The sequence below is a fragment of the Tympanuchus pallidicinctus genome, unplaced genomic scaffold, assembly GCF_026119805.1.
Source record: "Tympanuchus pallidicinctus isolate F22 unplaced genomic scaffold, pur_lepc_1.0 scaffold24, whole genome shotgun sequence".
In the NCBI taxonomy this organism is placed as follows: Eukaryota; Metazoa; Chordata; class Aves; order Galliformes; family Phasianidae; genus Tympanuchus; species Tympanuchus pallidicinctus.
In genome coordinates, this window is record NW_026294741.1 from 7,300,198 (window position 1) to 7,314,939 (window position 14,742).

Genomic DNA, 14,742 nt, shown 5'->3' on the forward strand with positions numbered 1-14,742 from the left:
AATGCATAAGAGCTTTCTGCTACTACTTGACAGTTGGCTCAGATGAGTAATTTCTTGCCTGATATTGTAAATTTGGATCACTCTTGCATTAATTTCAATTTCAGTGCACTTGCTTTATGTAGTAACAGTGTTTTTCAAAACCTTAGCAAAGTGAGGATCCTCATGGCTTTAGGTTTAGGCTGCAGCAGAATGTTTCAGGGCCATTTGCAGGATGAAAGCCATTTTGTTCTTTTTAATGTCACAGTAAATTGGTTATCAAGCATAATAACTTATTAGGCGGCTTTAGAAATATTCTTCAAGGATTAATTCATTGTGTGAGCGTCGATTTAATCGTTCCATTTTCTCCTGACAGAGGCGTGGAATGCCAAAATCACTGATCTAAAGCAGAAAGTTGAGAATCTTTTTAATGAAAAATGTGGTAAGTTCGTTGATTCCTTATCACTGAGACGCCTTTCTAATGAACACAGTTAGACGTACGACAGATATGTTCACACATTTCTTCCCAAGGTCCTACGCTCCTTGCATGCTGTAGTCACTCTCTCACTTGAGTTCATTCTCACATAGGGTAATTGCAGTTCTGTGTCACATTTCCTCTCATTATTTCGGTTTGGAAATGGAGAAGTTGTGGTTTGATTACTGCTTCTTTAATGACCCAGAGAAATGGTGATTCCACATCCTGCCACTCCTGTTAAGCGTTTCTCACTCTGATTATGAATGGGAGTTTGTATGACTGGAGCCTCTGCATGATAATGTATGTTCTAGAGAGTCACGTGCCCAATCAATTCCCACTGTTTCTTCTGAAGTCATTGTAAGAATCTGAGTAGATACACAGACATACATACATATCCATACTGAACCATCTCAGACAGTCGTTACTCCTGCAAGTGCAGTTTTTGGAACAAGAACACCAGTGTCATCTGCCATCGGTGCAAACACAGAGACAAACGTGTTGTGTATAACGAAGTGAAGTACAACTAATAGCCTTGCATGCACCTAAGCCAGTTATAAGCTGTCTAATGTTTTCAACTGCTAATTACAATCTGGCTCACTGCATGGAGATGTGTTGGGTTGGTGACTGTTTCTCTTCTTGCCTACTCATAGCCATCACCAAGAAAAGCAAAGCCTGCTGCTTCCACTTGTGTGCATGTGTCAGCTGTGCTAACCTGTTTGTACCCCAGGCGTTCTCCTTTCTAGCTGGTGGATTATTGGCTCTGTTGTGTTTCAGGGGAAGCACTGGGGCTGAGTGAGCCGGTGAAGGTACCGTTTGCGTTGTTCGAATCCTTCCCAGAGGTTTTCTATGTGGAAGGCCTACCAGACGGAGTGCCCTTCCGACGACCTTCTACCTTTGGAATTCCGAGGCTAGAGAAGATTCTGAGAAACAAATCTAAGATAAAATTCGTTATTAAAAAGTAAGAATCTAACACGCCCCTGGTAATCCAGTCCTTCAGAAATGAACTGTACACTGAAGAATAAACTCTGTGATGCCGAGTTGCTGAATGACTCTCTCACCTGTCTAAAATACACACTGGGATATCTTAGTAGATGAGAAAATGATTAGGAAGCTCTTGTGGAGGTGGAGTGAGATGTAGTCATTCTCTTCTGCTCTGGAGGACTGACGACCTGTTTAGTGCTGAAGAACAAGTGCAGGTTCCTTAGCCCAATTCATTGTCTGTATCGCTTGTTCTTTTTCCTTCCAGTACCTGAAGGAGCCTACAGGAAGGCTGGGGAGGGACTTTTTATAAGGGCAGGTAGCAACAGGATAAAGACCAATGGTTTTAAACTGAAAGAGGGTAGCTTCAGACTAGATATTAGGAAGGAATTCTTTACTGAGGGTGGTGAAGCACTGGAACAGGTTGTCCAGAGAGGTTTTGGATGCCCCCTCCCTGGAATCATTCAAGACCAGGTTGAGTGGAGGTGTCCCTGCCAATAGCAGGGGGTTGGAATGAGATGATCTTAGAAGTCCCTTCTAACCCAAATTATTCTATGATTCTGTGTAGTTCCTATTGCATGGGGCACTTATGAGTTAGCCAGAGCAAAACTTACTAGCAGTACTGAAGGCTGAAAAATGGTGTTGCAAGAGTTGGTTTTACTTATTTAGCATGGGTTCAGATAGCCACGTGCAAGTGTGGAAACAAGCAAGGGAAGTGTGGAGGTCTCTGTCTGGCCTAGAGCATTATGGCATTTAAGATATCAGGTAGTTCCTGTCTTTTAAAAAATAACCACTGGGATATGGCATGGTCTTTAATGTTGCTGAAATAAATGTGATTGCATTGTTGCACATAAATGTTTAATCTCTCTGCAGGCCTGAGATGTTTGAGGCGGCGGTGAAGGAGAGTTCTGCTAAAAGTCCCCAGAGTGAGTTTTGCAGCTGCTTAATGCCCTAGATAAGTCTGTTTCAAGGATTGAATGCAAATGAGGAATGCTGCTCGGTGTTGATGAATCCCTGAAAGATTCACTCTATGTTGTGGTTGGTAGTTTGGTCTTAAGATGTAGGGAAGTTGTTATCCAAGCTGAATTTGAGGTCCAGCCTGAGGTCCTGTGCCACTGGCCTGCATGCACAGCAGCTCTCTCTACTCTCCAAACTATTTGGAATATAGCTTTAGCAGGGGTGTATGAACACTCTGTGTTATTCACAAGAAAATATTCATGTCTGATAGAGGCATGCCTTTCATTAGAATACAAGTGATGTACAATCCATAGAAGTAATTCAGATCTTAGGTTAATTGCTGCTGATACGTAGCTCATTCAAAATGGGGAGTTCTCCATGGCTGGTGTGCAGATAGCTGGTAGAAAATTATGTCAGCTGAGGCAGATCATGGATTAAATGTTTTGAGTCATTGTTAACTTGTATTCCGAGTCTGGACTGTGTGGCTCAAAATACAACTGCAGGGCAATTATTCTGTGAATGCATTTTGGAAACGAGATTCAGTGTGCTTTGAAAGCTTTGCAAATCTCTGCTGTTTTGCCAGATTTCCTTTATATCTGACATTCAAGATGCGTGTTTCTCCACAGCTGTTTTTTAAATGAACTCTCTTACTTTCAGGAAAAAATAATCCATCTAATACAGCCAATACAGCAAGCACCACAGCAAATACAGCAGTGAACACAGCGGCAGGAGTTGAAGATCTTAACATCATTCAAGTAACTTTGCTAGGTGTGCATAATCTGATTTCACTTTGTACTCCTTGTGTTGCAGTCTTCACAGTATTTGTTTCATCTGATATTTTCTTACGAGCTGGACAGTTGACAGAAACACAAGTACAGTCAAGAAAAAGCAACGTTTAGCATCTTGTTTTTCCATGTTAAATGTTTTCTGACTTCTATGGATATGAGTATCTATTTGGTGATGAGTCTGGAATATTCTTGATCCAGCCCGCAAGTTGAGAAGTATCCTTATTTTTCCTTTTTTTTTTTTTTTAACTCTTTGTATAAATTAAATACTGGTTGCCAGCTTTCTTGACAACTTCAGGAGATCTGATCTTGGATTTAACTGAACAGCCATGCAGGCTGAACTGTTTTCTCTTGAACAACACTGACTGCTTTCTCAAGCACGCGTTACATTCGTTAGAAAGGAGCTCCATTGCATGCTATGGCTGTGGATTGAATCTCACTTCGGTTTTGTGTTTCCCCCACCATTATATGTACTGTAAGCAAATGAATACAGTTTGTGTTTTCGGATGAAGCTTACAAAGCCACCTCTAGGAAGGAGATCTTATGTTGTTCATGTAAATACAATTCTGTGGTACTGTCAAGAGTAGGAACAAAGGCAATGTGTGTTTCCAGACCTCAGGGGAAAAAAAGCCTGCTTAATTCTCATGCTTTTCTAACAATTTATTTCAGAGGATGAAAGTGAAAGACTTTCAAAGGTGGAGAAGGCCAGACAACTGAGAGAGCAAGTGAATGATCTCTTCAGCAGGAAATTTGGTGAGTGCTTCTTACTTCCCCTTTTGACATAAGTGAGAATGGAAACAATGCTCCTGTGGATGTTACTGAATCATCATTTCTGGTGTATATCATCACTGAAATGAAATGAACAAATTTGAGAATTGTATATGAAAGTTGTGCTCTGACTTCCAGAAGAATCTTTGATGATGCAAGTAGGTGGTTGGGTATTTTGAACAAGAATTCTCAGCAGGACACGTAGCTTTATGTTCTCCCACATCCTATTTCTTTTGTGTATTCATGAACAGAATATTTATTTTGCTTGGAAACCATGATTCATTTTATAGCTCCGGAGTCTCAAGCAATTTGTACTTGAAATTAGAGTAACTTTCAAAATACAACTTCCAGCTTTCTTTATTTTACTGTGCAATTGCACTGTACAACTTTAATCACCCGAGTTTCTTCATCTGAAATTCCTTTGCTATTGCCGTGTTGAAATATTTTTTTTGTGGGTGTTGAAGGAAGTGCTTTATTTTCCTTCACTTTGTTACTTCCTCAGCCTATTTTTTAGAAGAAAGGGAATCTGGGCTCTTTATGTGGGAGCTGTCAGAGCGGGCTTTTAAACTAATGATCTTGCAGCAACATTCATGAGTGCAATCCAGAACACCCACTTCTAACACTAATGATTTAATCATCAAGTAGATTTTCGTTTACAGATGTGATAGAAAGCTGGTATTTGCATTTAGTTTCTTAATTAACTGTGTTTTCTTTCTTCAGTGTGATCATAAATATGCGAACTTGAAAACAAACATGACCTCTCTCATTTAGGTGAAGCCATCGGTATGAATTTCCCTGTGAAAGTCCCATACAGAAAAATCACAATCAACCCCGGCTGCGTGGTGGTGGATGGGATGCCTCCTGGAGTGTCATTTAAGGCTCCCAGTTACCTGGAGATCAGCTCCATGAGGAAGATTTTGGAATCATCAGAGTTCATCAAATTTACTGTCATCCGGTATGGGGCTGCGTGGAGCAGATTGTCTGAGTGTGAGGGCAGCCCTTAGCGTGTGTGAATTCGCCTCGCAAGAAGTCGCAGTGCCTCTGTCAGTAGTGGAGGATGGGGCTCTTGGGGTTAGCAGCGTGTCAGATCAAATGAAGCCCTGACGTTGGGAGCAATGTGACAAAGGATGTATTATTAATCTTAAGGCAGGCTGTCTTCTGAGATGCTGTCTTACTCATTTTATGTGCTGCAGTGCTGTGGGCTCTGCTGTCCTGTTTATAAAATCAAGCCTGGAGACAGTTCCCTGCTCCAGAACTTGTTGACAGTAGATAGTATGGTTGTGCTTGTGTTATTCCTGATGATTTTGAAATTTGTATCAAAATTCTTGTGTGGAGGTAAATTTTTTTGATGTTTTTTCTAGTATTTTAAAACGTAATATTTACAATTGCAGTGTAAGTTAGTTTTTGTGTATGTGTATATGCACCTGTACAGAGTGTATTAGTGTGCATGCAGCAGAATAGATGAAATACTGAATCACACTCAGGAGGGCTTCAGGAACTGAAAACAAATATTAAAGTTGTTGTAACTCGTGAAATGACAGTCTGCTCCAAAGGTATTTGAAAGCTTTGGTCTCTATGGAGAGAGAGACACTATTTAAATAGAACTTAAAGGTGTCTGAATTTTCAACCCTTGACCATTAAGCACCCAGGAGGTGCTGTGATGGAACCTCCTGTTTTGTTCCACTTTCTGTTAGCAGTTGGTAGCAGAGCTCACAGCTTTTAGGTGAGGATGCCTTAAGAGGGAAGTCCCACGCAGTGCTTCAGAATCAGCATGGTGTGTTCTTTCTGTTTGTTTGTTTTTTTTTTTTACAGACCATTTCCAGGACTTGTGATGAACAACCGTAAGTAATTTCTGTGACACTGATAGCAAATGTAATTTTGTAACTTACCAGGATCAGTTTGCTCCATGTTGACTTTGTGGAATGTGAAATGAACACGAGAGCAGTGTGATCAGTGCCTAAAATTAGCATTAGCTTTGATAAGAAAATGCAAGACACTCATTTTGTATTTTTCGGCTGCGGGGTCCCAAAGAGATTTAGGACCCTGAGTGGTGCAACACACTGTCATGGCAGTGTCTGTGTTTTCAGTTTGAATCCATCATAGTAGCAGCTAATTAGCAGGAGTTAAGTTAATAAACAGCTTTAGAGCAGCTGCAGCACCGTGTCCCAATAAGAAGTCCTGCATTCTGCTGAAGCAGAAATGGTTGAGAGAGGCAGAATGCAATTATCAGTGTGTTGCATTGCATGTTACTCAAATTTGGTTTGAAAAAACAAGTCTTAGTATTTCCAGTTGCTTATAATAATTGTGACCTTATTTTTTAACATCTTATTTAAAGAAAAAGCAAGCAGCAGTTGTTACAAGTGACCCTTGTGTTGCATTCTTTCATAGCCAATGTGGCCAAATAACCTGCTGTCAGTAGTTTGGCCTTACTCAGCCTTAGCATCCCGGTACTCATCCATTTGCATCAAGCCACAAGTACAGTATTCTGTACTGAGGTCTGAATGGCAAGGACAGAGTGCTCTCAGGAAGGTTTGTAGTTGGGAGCTCACAGTGAGCTGCTTAGCAATCCTGGGCAGGATCCTTAGGTGGGCAGGAGCTCCCTTTGTAGCAGGGAGCACTTCAGGCAGATGAACGTTGATGATGTTGCCAGAGGATTGAATTAGAAATGAAAGAATATTAAACTGTTGGCTCTCCAGCATAGTTTTCAGTGTTTGTTGGGACTGATGCTGGCCAACTGAAGGACAGCGGATGTGGGATCACCTGCCATTACCAGAGCAGGAAATTGGTCACTGAATGTGTGACTTTCCTTCAGTATCTGTGTCAATTATGATCAGAAAGAACTGACACTGATATTGGAGTGAGTTATTGTTTGTCTCTGAGCCAACTTGCAGATACGGAACATTCCTGCTCTGGGGAACATGTGAGAAATTACTAGGAAATTGTAGGTGCTTGCAGGCAAGACAGGGAATGCTTTTTTCTGAAACAAAAAATAGTGAACTGTGGCTCAAATAGTGACCTTGTAATGCAACAAGTTTCAGGATTTGCAGATAGCAGAGGTAAAATTGCCCTTGTGTTACACATGGGACCAGTTCTGTTGTAAAGTTAATGATGATCATGTCTGATCTTAGAGCTAATGGAGAAAACTGAAGCAGAAGCAGCACCAGCAGCAGCAGCAGCACCCACAGTACCAGGTGAGGCAGTGTGACACGTGTCCTTGCAGAAGGGGTGGGATATGGAGTTCTAGATGCTATTGGCAGGTGATATCAGCAGTCATGCCCTGGGGATGCACTGTGGGGATGAGCTGTTTGATTTTGACAGATGCTATGCAATGATGATGTTTATAGCCATTAAATATTAACACGTTAATAGAAAGAAGCACTGCTTCCTTCAAGCGATGTCATTGGCATGTTCCTTAATTTCATTTCTGCAGATGATGAGTGAGCTGAAAGGAAGGATCAGTAGAGGCAATATATAAAGGCAATTCCCTGTCTGTTTAATGATGTCTGCTTAACTCAGAGTGTGTGTCTGTGCCAGATCGATGTTCAGCCAAGTTAAGTTTTGCCTGCAAAATGTGTAAGAACCCAGAAAAGGGTCTGGATGGAATTTCTGTCCACTAAACCGCACCAAAGCCCTGTTAGATTGTATCTGGACTGCACTCACAGGACCCTTCTTAATTGTTCTGTGCTGGGAGTTGCTGAACTAAATGTAGTTGAACAACTTCCTTTTGGCCCAGTATTTCATGAATTCTCACAGGCCTTTCAGAAATGTGTATCTCAAGTTGCCAATAGCCTTCTGCTATTGACTGAACACACTGTCACTCAGAGAAACAGAGAGAAAACGTTTAATAAACATTTCAAGAGTAAGGGACACTTCTGTGGTAACAGAAAGGGAGCCATTCCCCCCCTGCTTCTGTTGGGAAGGGGTGGCAAGGAGAAAAAGGTCTGTTTCTGTTGGGTGAACTCTGTCCTTAACTCACCTGCACTGTTAAAAAGGTTCTGTGGCTTTCCCAACAGCTCTCAGTCTCTCAGCCATCCACACAGATTGTAGAAAAGGCATTATGGAAATAAAATGTGATTTTTGCCCTCTGCTCCACAGCTTCCCCCTCTCCACCAAACTATACATGCCCACCACTGAGAACAGAGGTATCCAGGAGTGGTGTGATGTGTGTTTGAAATCCAGACATATTGAAGTGGTTTGAATTAAGCTGATGCAAATCTGATATGTTCTGTGCAGGAATGCATTGTTTTGCTGGAGCTCAGTGATGTGTGCCACAGTGACCCACACACTGAGGAGAATGTTAATGTAATACAGTGAATGTTTGGGTGCTTTTTATATTTTGCTATGAAGTCAATAGCAAGCTACAGATCTTTGTCTCAGAAATATTTATGTGATTCTAAGAGGGAAAAAATGGACTCTTTTTTTCTTATTATTTCAGAGAAAACTTAATTTTCCTAGCTTTTGCTAAGACACTCACCTGTTTTGTACCCTGGAAATGGCATGCATATACATCTGACTTTTTTTTTTTTTCATTTAAGAGCCAGCTGAACCCAGGCAAACAGAGGTATCTTCAGGAGGTGAGTGTTTGTCTTCAGCTGTATCAACAAATACTTTAAAGTCATAAAATCATAGAATGGCCTGGGTTGAAAAGGCCCACAGTGCTCATCCAGTTCCAACCCCCTGCTGTGTGCAGGTCACCAACCAGCAGCCCAGGCTGCCCAGAGCCACATCCAGCCTGGCCTTGAATGCCTGCAGGGATGGGGCATCCACAGCCTCCTTGGGCAGCCTGTGCCAGTGCCTCACCACCCTCTGTGAAAAACTCCCTCCTAAAGTCATTTAGAACAAAGCTGCATCTTTCTTTTTAAAAAGACACGTCAATCTAAACAACAAAAAGAGGCATTTGTTGGTTCTCAGGACATCTGTTTTAATATTGTGCTGCATCACGTGGAAGATACTCTGCAGCAAAAGTTATTATTCAGATAATTGTACAAAAGAGTTCTACGAATTGCTGTTTTTGGTGGGTGAGTCATGACTATATATAGGCTTTGAGGGATTGCTCACATCCTGAGTTATCTATCTGAGCATCTAGTTATTCCACACAGTCATTTTGACAATTTATGCAAGTGAACGATTGCCATCATCAGGGAATTTGAATGCAGTTTTGGCCTGAGTTTACTCTCAGGGTTTGTTGAGGGGAGTTGTGAAGCTCTGGAAGAAAAAGAAGTGTGGAGAGCAGTGCTGCCATATGGCCAGCAGCACTGGGGTGGACGTGGCTGTGCATCACTGCTTTGCATCTTAGAGCTCACAACTTGAGTTTGTTCTCTAGTCCTGCTTGGACTCTCTGAAAGAGAGAGCTGCAAACTGCAGCACTTCTGTTCCTCTGTGTCCTTTCCTGGGGTGATGTCCTTTCTAATTTCCATCGCTGAAACATCAAATGTCTTTGTGCTGCCAAAACGGTGTGGGATCACTGAAACTGTTAGTTGGAGTGGGACAGTTCCTGAATCTTTAAAGGGGAGTCTTTTAAAGTGATTCTTTTGAAGAAATAGACAAATGTGGTTTTGAATTTGTCATCCAAAGCTGCAGTCGGGTCCAGCTATCAGAGAAATGATGTTGAGGAAAGGTGTGTTGCTGCTGAAGTGCACATGGTCCCATTAGAAATAAGCTGGGAGGGATCAAGCATCATGTGCTGAGACAGCCTCGCTTTGCTGTGATGAATTACTCTAGCCCTGAACCTTGCAAACAGCTTCAGTAAAAAACCAATTTCCTTTCAACATCATACTCTCTGTTTATAAAAAGAACAAAATCAGGCTCCAGGACATACAGGCAGTGCTATAAAGGCATGAGATTGCTTTGATTTACCTCCCAGCATCCCTGTGAACAAGAGCAGCAAAGATTTTTCCAGCGAAGTCTCTTGGAAGTGAAAAATATTTATGAAAAGCTGATGAATGCTTCAGCCAACAAGATCAAATTTCTCTTTATTTTTTTTTTTAAACATCTAATAATGCCTTGCTGTGTGATGCTGTGCATTGGAGAAGAAAAATTAGCTAAGGTCAAAATTTATTTTGCATGGATTGAAATATAACGATGCAGAAATGGTCTGTGTGTGGTTGGGGAGAGCAGGGGTCTTACAGATGGAAATAAAGTCTGAGAAATGGCCAGTGCTGAGAAAACAAGCTTGTGCAATGAATGTTAATTTGTTAACCAGAAGGCATGACTTGAGCACAAGGGCGTGTGGTCAGATGTTGTTTGCTGGCTTTGGAAGGCATTCAGTTCATTCATTTGTTCACTGCATTTGTCCTTTTTCAACAGATGTTACAGAAACAGAAGAAAGTTGTCAAATAAAGCAAGAACCAGAGCCAACGTGGTAGAGCTCATCCCTACTGCGGTGAGAGAATGTTGTGGTTCCTGGAGTTAGTGCGTGTGGGGAGTAGGCCCTGGTCAGGGAATGATGCTTTTACAGTGCAGGGTGGGGAGGAGAGGGCGAAGATTGGATGCCAGAAGGTGCCAGTCCTTCACTTGACTTGGAATTGTTTTGTCTTAGTTCTCTTCTGTGTAGAATGTTTTCGCTACCTTGCCAGAATACAAGGTGAAGTGTGCTGTGTTCAGATTTGTGAGGGAGTCGTTCCAAGGGAGATCTGGGCTGTATCACAGCCTGTGGATAAAAATAGGTGATGGTAATTACGTACCTCAGAGGGAAATGATGTTTGTGAAGAGCTCTGACGTGGTTGGTGGAAGAGCCCTCTGTCAGTGCAGCACAAACACTGACTGATGGAGAACATGACGTGGCCTAACTGATGTCATGCATCTGTTGTTGGTAGTTCTAACACTCACATGAAGGCTGTGTATGTATGAGCATCCCAGCTGATGGGCTTCACCTGGAGAATGTAGGTTTGTTCTCTTGCTGACTCTCTTCCACTTTCCTTAGGATATGAAACAAGCTTTGTGGGCACCCAGGCACAAATTAGCCCTGTGAAGCACTCCCAGCACATCTCAAGGCTCTGACAAAAGGATAAAAGTCACACAGAGAAGTGGCAGAACCCACTGCTTGGTGGATGTTAAGATCTGTCAGCACCAGGGCTAAGCTATTGTGAGCTGCAGTCCTTTGGGAGCGAGGCTGGAGCCTCTTGCAGACAGCATTTGTGTAATTCTGTAACATCTGCTCCATCCCTGTGTGGCAGTGGCATGGTACAGGCCTTGCTCCAGAGCTGCAGTGGTCCTTATGTTCTTTGTAAAGGACTAGCTAAAGAATATGTATTAAGGCAAGTATTCCATCAAATTGATGTAGGAAGCACTCGAGCACACATGTAATCCCACTGATGAAGAGCAGTGTTCACCTTCTGAGTGGTCTTTAATTCTGAGCCTGAAGAACTCAAAGCAGTGCAGCCCACAAGTATTTGTAGCACGTCACAGATCAGCAGGGAAACTGACTCACTTTCGTTTTACTTCTGTCTAGCCAGAAGCACCCAGAGCTGAGAAGAGCTTGCCAGGACTGTGCTGAGCTGTGTGATGTAACTGTATAAGAGAAGTACCTTCTGTACAAACCCTTTTGTACTTTGAGATAGAAATGTCTACTTTTTCAGCAGTTCTGTGAATTGACTGCATGTGAAGAATGACTGCAGGTTTGGAATGGCTGGTTTTACTCTGGAATATATGATAAGGACTGAATTTGTTGCAGCAATACTGGGGAGATGATAAGGATTCAAGTGAACGGGGACTTAACAGAGGCCATCTACTTTTCCCAATGAAGCTGAATTCCACTGTGCCTGAATATATCTCAGCTTCTGTAACGAAGAAACAGTGCAAGCAGCTCCGTTTGTTGGTTTCACTTTGGAGAAAACAGATCACTGATTTTTTTAGTTCTTACTCCTTTCATGGCTGATTGGTCAGTGGTATGTGTATATTTGCACTAATTTTTCCTACATCTGCCACAACTCATTTGTTTCTCATAAATAAAAGGTAAACTGGTTCACTTGACTGTTAGTATGCACTAATGAGATGGGCAGTATATCAGTTTGTGGACTAGGAACCCTTTTAAATTTAATCCTTTTATAGTTTGCTCCATTAATTGGAAGTAATAAGTGCATGTTTTATCAGAGCATCACGTGGGATTTGTATGATGGGTCTGCTCTGGCAGCCCTAATTTAGGCAAAACAGAGTGAGTTTTTCTCCTGCAGGCTGTGGGTAATGCCCTGCTGTTCATCCAGAACTACCTACAGAATCCTGCATCACAAGCTGCTGTAAGCCCTGATGTCTCAGAACTTAAATCTCCCATAGTCCTGTTTATGCCCCACATCATGTGAGAGTCTCATGTATTCATTTCTTGAAGTTTCACAACCCGTGAGAGTTGTAGAATTCTGGCTCGAGGAGGTTGGGATGACTGCATGATGCACAAATGCTCGACCTTATTCCCTCATTAAGAAATAAAGATATTTCTGATGGTTTTTTGTGACTGTCCATATATGTTCACTTAGCAGTAACTTTGTAGGCAGCTAGAATATGCTACAGCATAGATACTACAGTGAAGAACTGAGTTCCTGTTCCACCCTTTGGACAAGGAAAGCAGCTCTGAGTGGTGCATCTGCAAGGACAATTTTGAAGACCTGTGTGCAGTTGGATGTAGTGTCTGTCCCGAGGAACATCGACAGGAGGAACTCTGCAGACAGCTTCCATGCTGTGGGTGTAAGGCAGGGAGAGGGCTGTAGCTCATGTGCTGGCACGATTGCTCCACGTAGGTCTAAGTGCTCCTGCTCTATGATGTTTGGAGGCATTGTAAGTATCTGGCTGTCATTGTGGTGGCAGTGGGGACAGGGATGGCTCTGTGCTGAGCCGTTTAAAGTGCTGACAGCAGGTGATGGATGCAGTGCTGCCCTGTGTCAGCCCCACAGCAGTGAGCCCAATGGATTTTTTTACCTGGTGACTCAGTGATGTGGGCACTCCCCCAGCTCATAGCCACTGACATATTTCACTTCAGTGGACCTCTGTAGATAAGTTGAAACAGAATGACAGCCAGTTTCACAATTGCTGCCAGACGTTTTTAGGGTGGGGAAATGAAGTTAACACAGCTTTTCATGCATTTTCAGCTTCCCTTTTCGAGAAAGCAGAAGGGAGGGCCATCCCTCCTCCACTATCATTGCCCTTGGGGCAGCACTCCTTGCCTTGTCTGCCCAGCAGGGCTCTGTGCTGCTCATATGGAGTTGGTGCTAACGTGAGTTGAGCGGGGCATTATAATGAAGGAACTGTAAAAACAGTTCAGGCTGCTGCCTGGCGCGGATGTCCTGGAAATGCATCACACCCTGGGCATATGAGAGCTTGGAAAAGTGAAGTGAAAACTGATGATGGTGGTTTTACTGGAAATGCTGAAGGCTGGGATTGGGTCCATCCCTATGGCAGTTCTCATTAGTGTTGGGGGGCACATCAGCAGTGCTCTGTCGATTCTTTCTGATGGCTCTTTTGATGGTCTCGGGCATTTTGAGTGATAAGCAGTAGGGATAAATTAAACTGTCAAAGTAATTGCACTGATATTTATACCTTCCAAATACCAATTTTATATTGAAAATGATCTATGTATATAGTAGGCAGCAGACTTTTAAGGTGTTGACCATGTATGAAAATCTGATTCATTTCTGAACTAGTAATACATAAGGTGTTCCACTCTTTGGGCACTGAGTGATAATGCCTTAAAAAGCCTTGGCTGTACTGATAAATGAGGAAATAAATACAATTGTAACACCTTACCAGAGCTCTGAATGTTTTCTTTCTTCCAGCAGAGAATCCCTGGGGTTGATGAAGTGCCAGAGGAGCATCTGTCAGCCTGTCCTGCTCCGTGAGCTGGTTCTGCTCTCCTTAAGAGCAGTTTGGTTGCAGGCAGTGTAGGACACCCTCAGGTCAGCACCCTGATCTCACTGCAGCAATGACTGGGTGTCACGGGAGGTCCAGCACAGTCCTTTGGTGCTGGTTGTGGGTGCAGTGCCATGCACAAGGAGGCACTCCATTCTCCCGAGGAGCTTCACACGTCCAGTGCTTCCCCTTCGGTGCCCTTCTTGACCATACAAACCCCATCAGCTGAAGTCGTGCTTCCCCTAGAAGAGGTGTGCAGTGCTGAGGAGCATTGCTGCTGCTGGCATTTGAAGCCAGTGGGAATTCTCAGCATCGCTCAGGCATCAGGTGCTGCCTTCAGGTGCCAGCTTTGTTTTCCATACACATGAATCCTCTGATGAACTCCATAAATCAGCTTTATGTCTCAGCTGGGTCGTTACTCTTCCAAGAATTTTCTTCTGAAATGACTTTTCTTCCTATCTAGGAACTGTGGGGCAATTAGTGGGAGCACTAATCAGTGCATCATACTGAGCAGCACGCTGAGTTATGCCTTGCATTGCATTATAGACGAACCCGGTGCCAGCAGTAAGACCTAAAACCTCCATTTCACTTCTCACATTACAGGAAGAAAAATGAGGAAATAGAAATAAACATGTGCACTATTTCCAGCGATGCACTGTCTGTAACTCAGGTTTAAATTTAGTACAACCCTAATTAAGAAATGAGCTTTCGTAAAAACGTTTCTGCATATATAACAGCAATCTGGCTGTTAGCAGAATGCAAACAGCTCTAGGTGGATTTTTTTTTAATATATGATTTGTAGCTCAATGTTCACTCACTTATAGGTGACCCACCTTAAAGTCAAAAAGAAACGTTTGTTTGACCCATATGTGTTACCTCAGCAGCTGCAGCATCCCATGCCTGGGGTCGGGGGTAAAGCTGCTGGGTTTCATCTCTTCGATGCAGCCGGAGCAAACCTTGCCTGGCTCA

At 42.8% G+C, this 14,742-nt stretch overlaps 1 protein-coding gene across 8 annotated transcripts in view; it reads left to right on the top strand.

Moving 5' to 3' along the window:
* The window catches only part of GTF2I (general transcription factor IIi), a 184,828-nt gene that overhangs the window by 38,104 nt on the left and 131,982 nt on the right, over positions 1-14,742 (top strand). For 4 of the 8 annotated variants that reach the window (XM_052688475.1, XM_052688477.1, XM_052688480.1 and 1 more), the window contains 11 exons: positions 353-418; positions 1,226-1,409; positions 2,303-2,355; positions 3,044-3,154; positions 3,841-3,924; positions 4,711-4,894; positions 5,752-5,780; positions 7,068-7,130; positions 8,475-8,513; positions 10,246-10,321; positions 11,390-13,670. In XM_052688475.1, the coding sequence (XP_052544435.1) occupies positions 353-418; positions 1,226-1,409; positions 2,303-2,355; positions 3,044-3,154; positions 3,841-3,924; positions 4,711-4,894; positions 5,752-5,780; positions 7,068-7,130; positions 8,475-8,513; positions 10,246-10,304 (872 nt within the window). In that variant the 3' untranslated portion in view covers positions 10,305-10,321; positions 11,390-13,670. Of the gene's footprint in view, positions 1-352; positions 419-1,225; positions 1,410-2,302; positions 2,356-3,043; positions 3,155-3,840; positions 3,925-4,710; positions 4,895-5,751; positions 5,781-7,067; positions 7,131-8,474; positions 8,514-10,245; positions 10,322-11,389; positions 13,671-14,742 lie in introns of those variants that run through there. The other 4 variants (XR_008208036.1, XM_052688474.1, XM_052688478.1 and 1 more) reach the window with 4 other exon arrangements.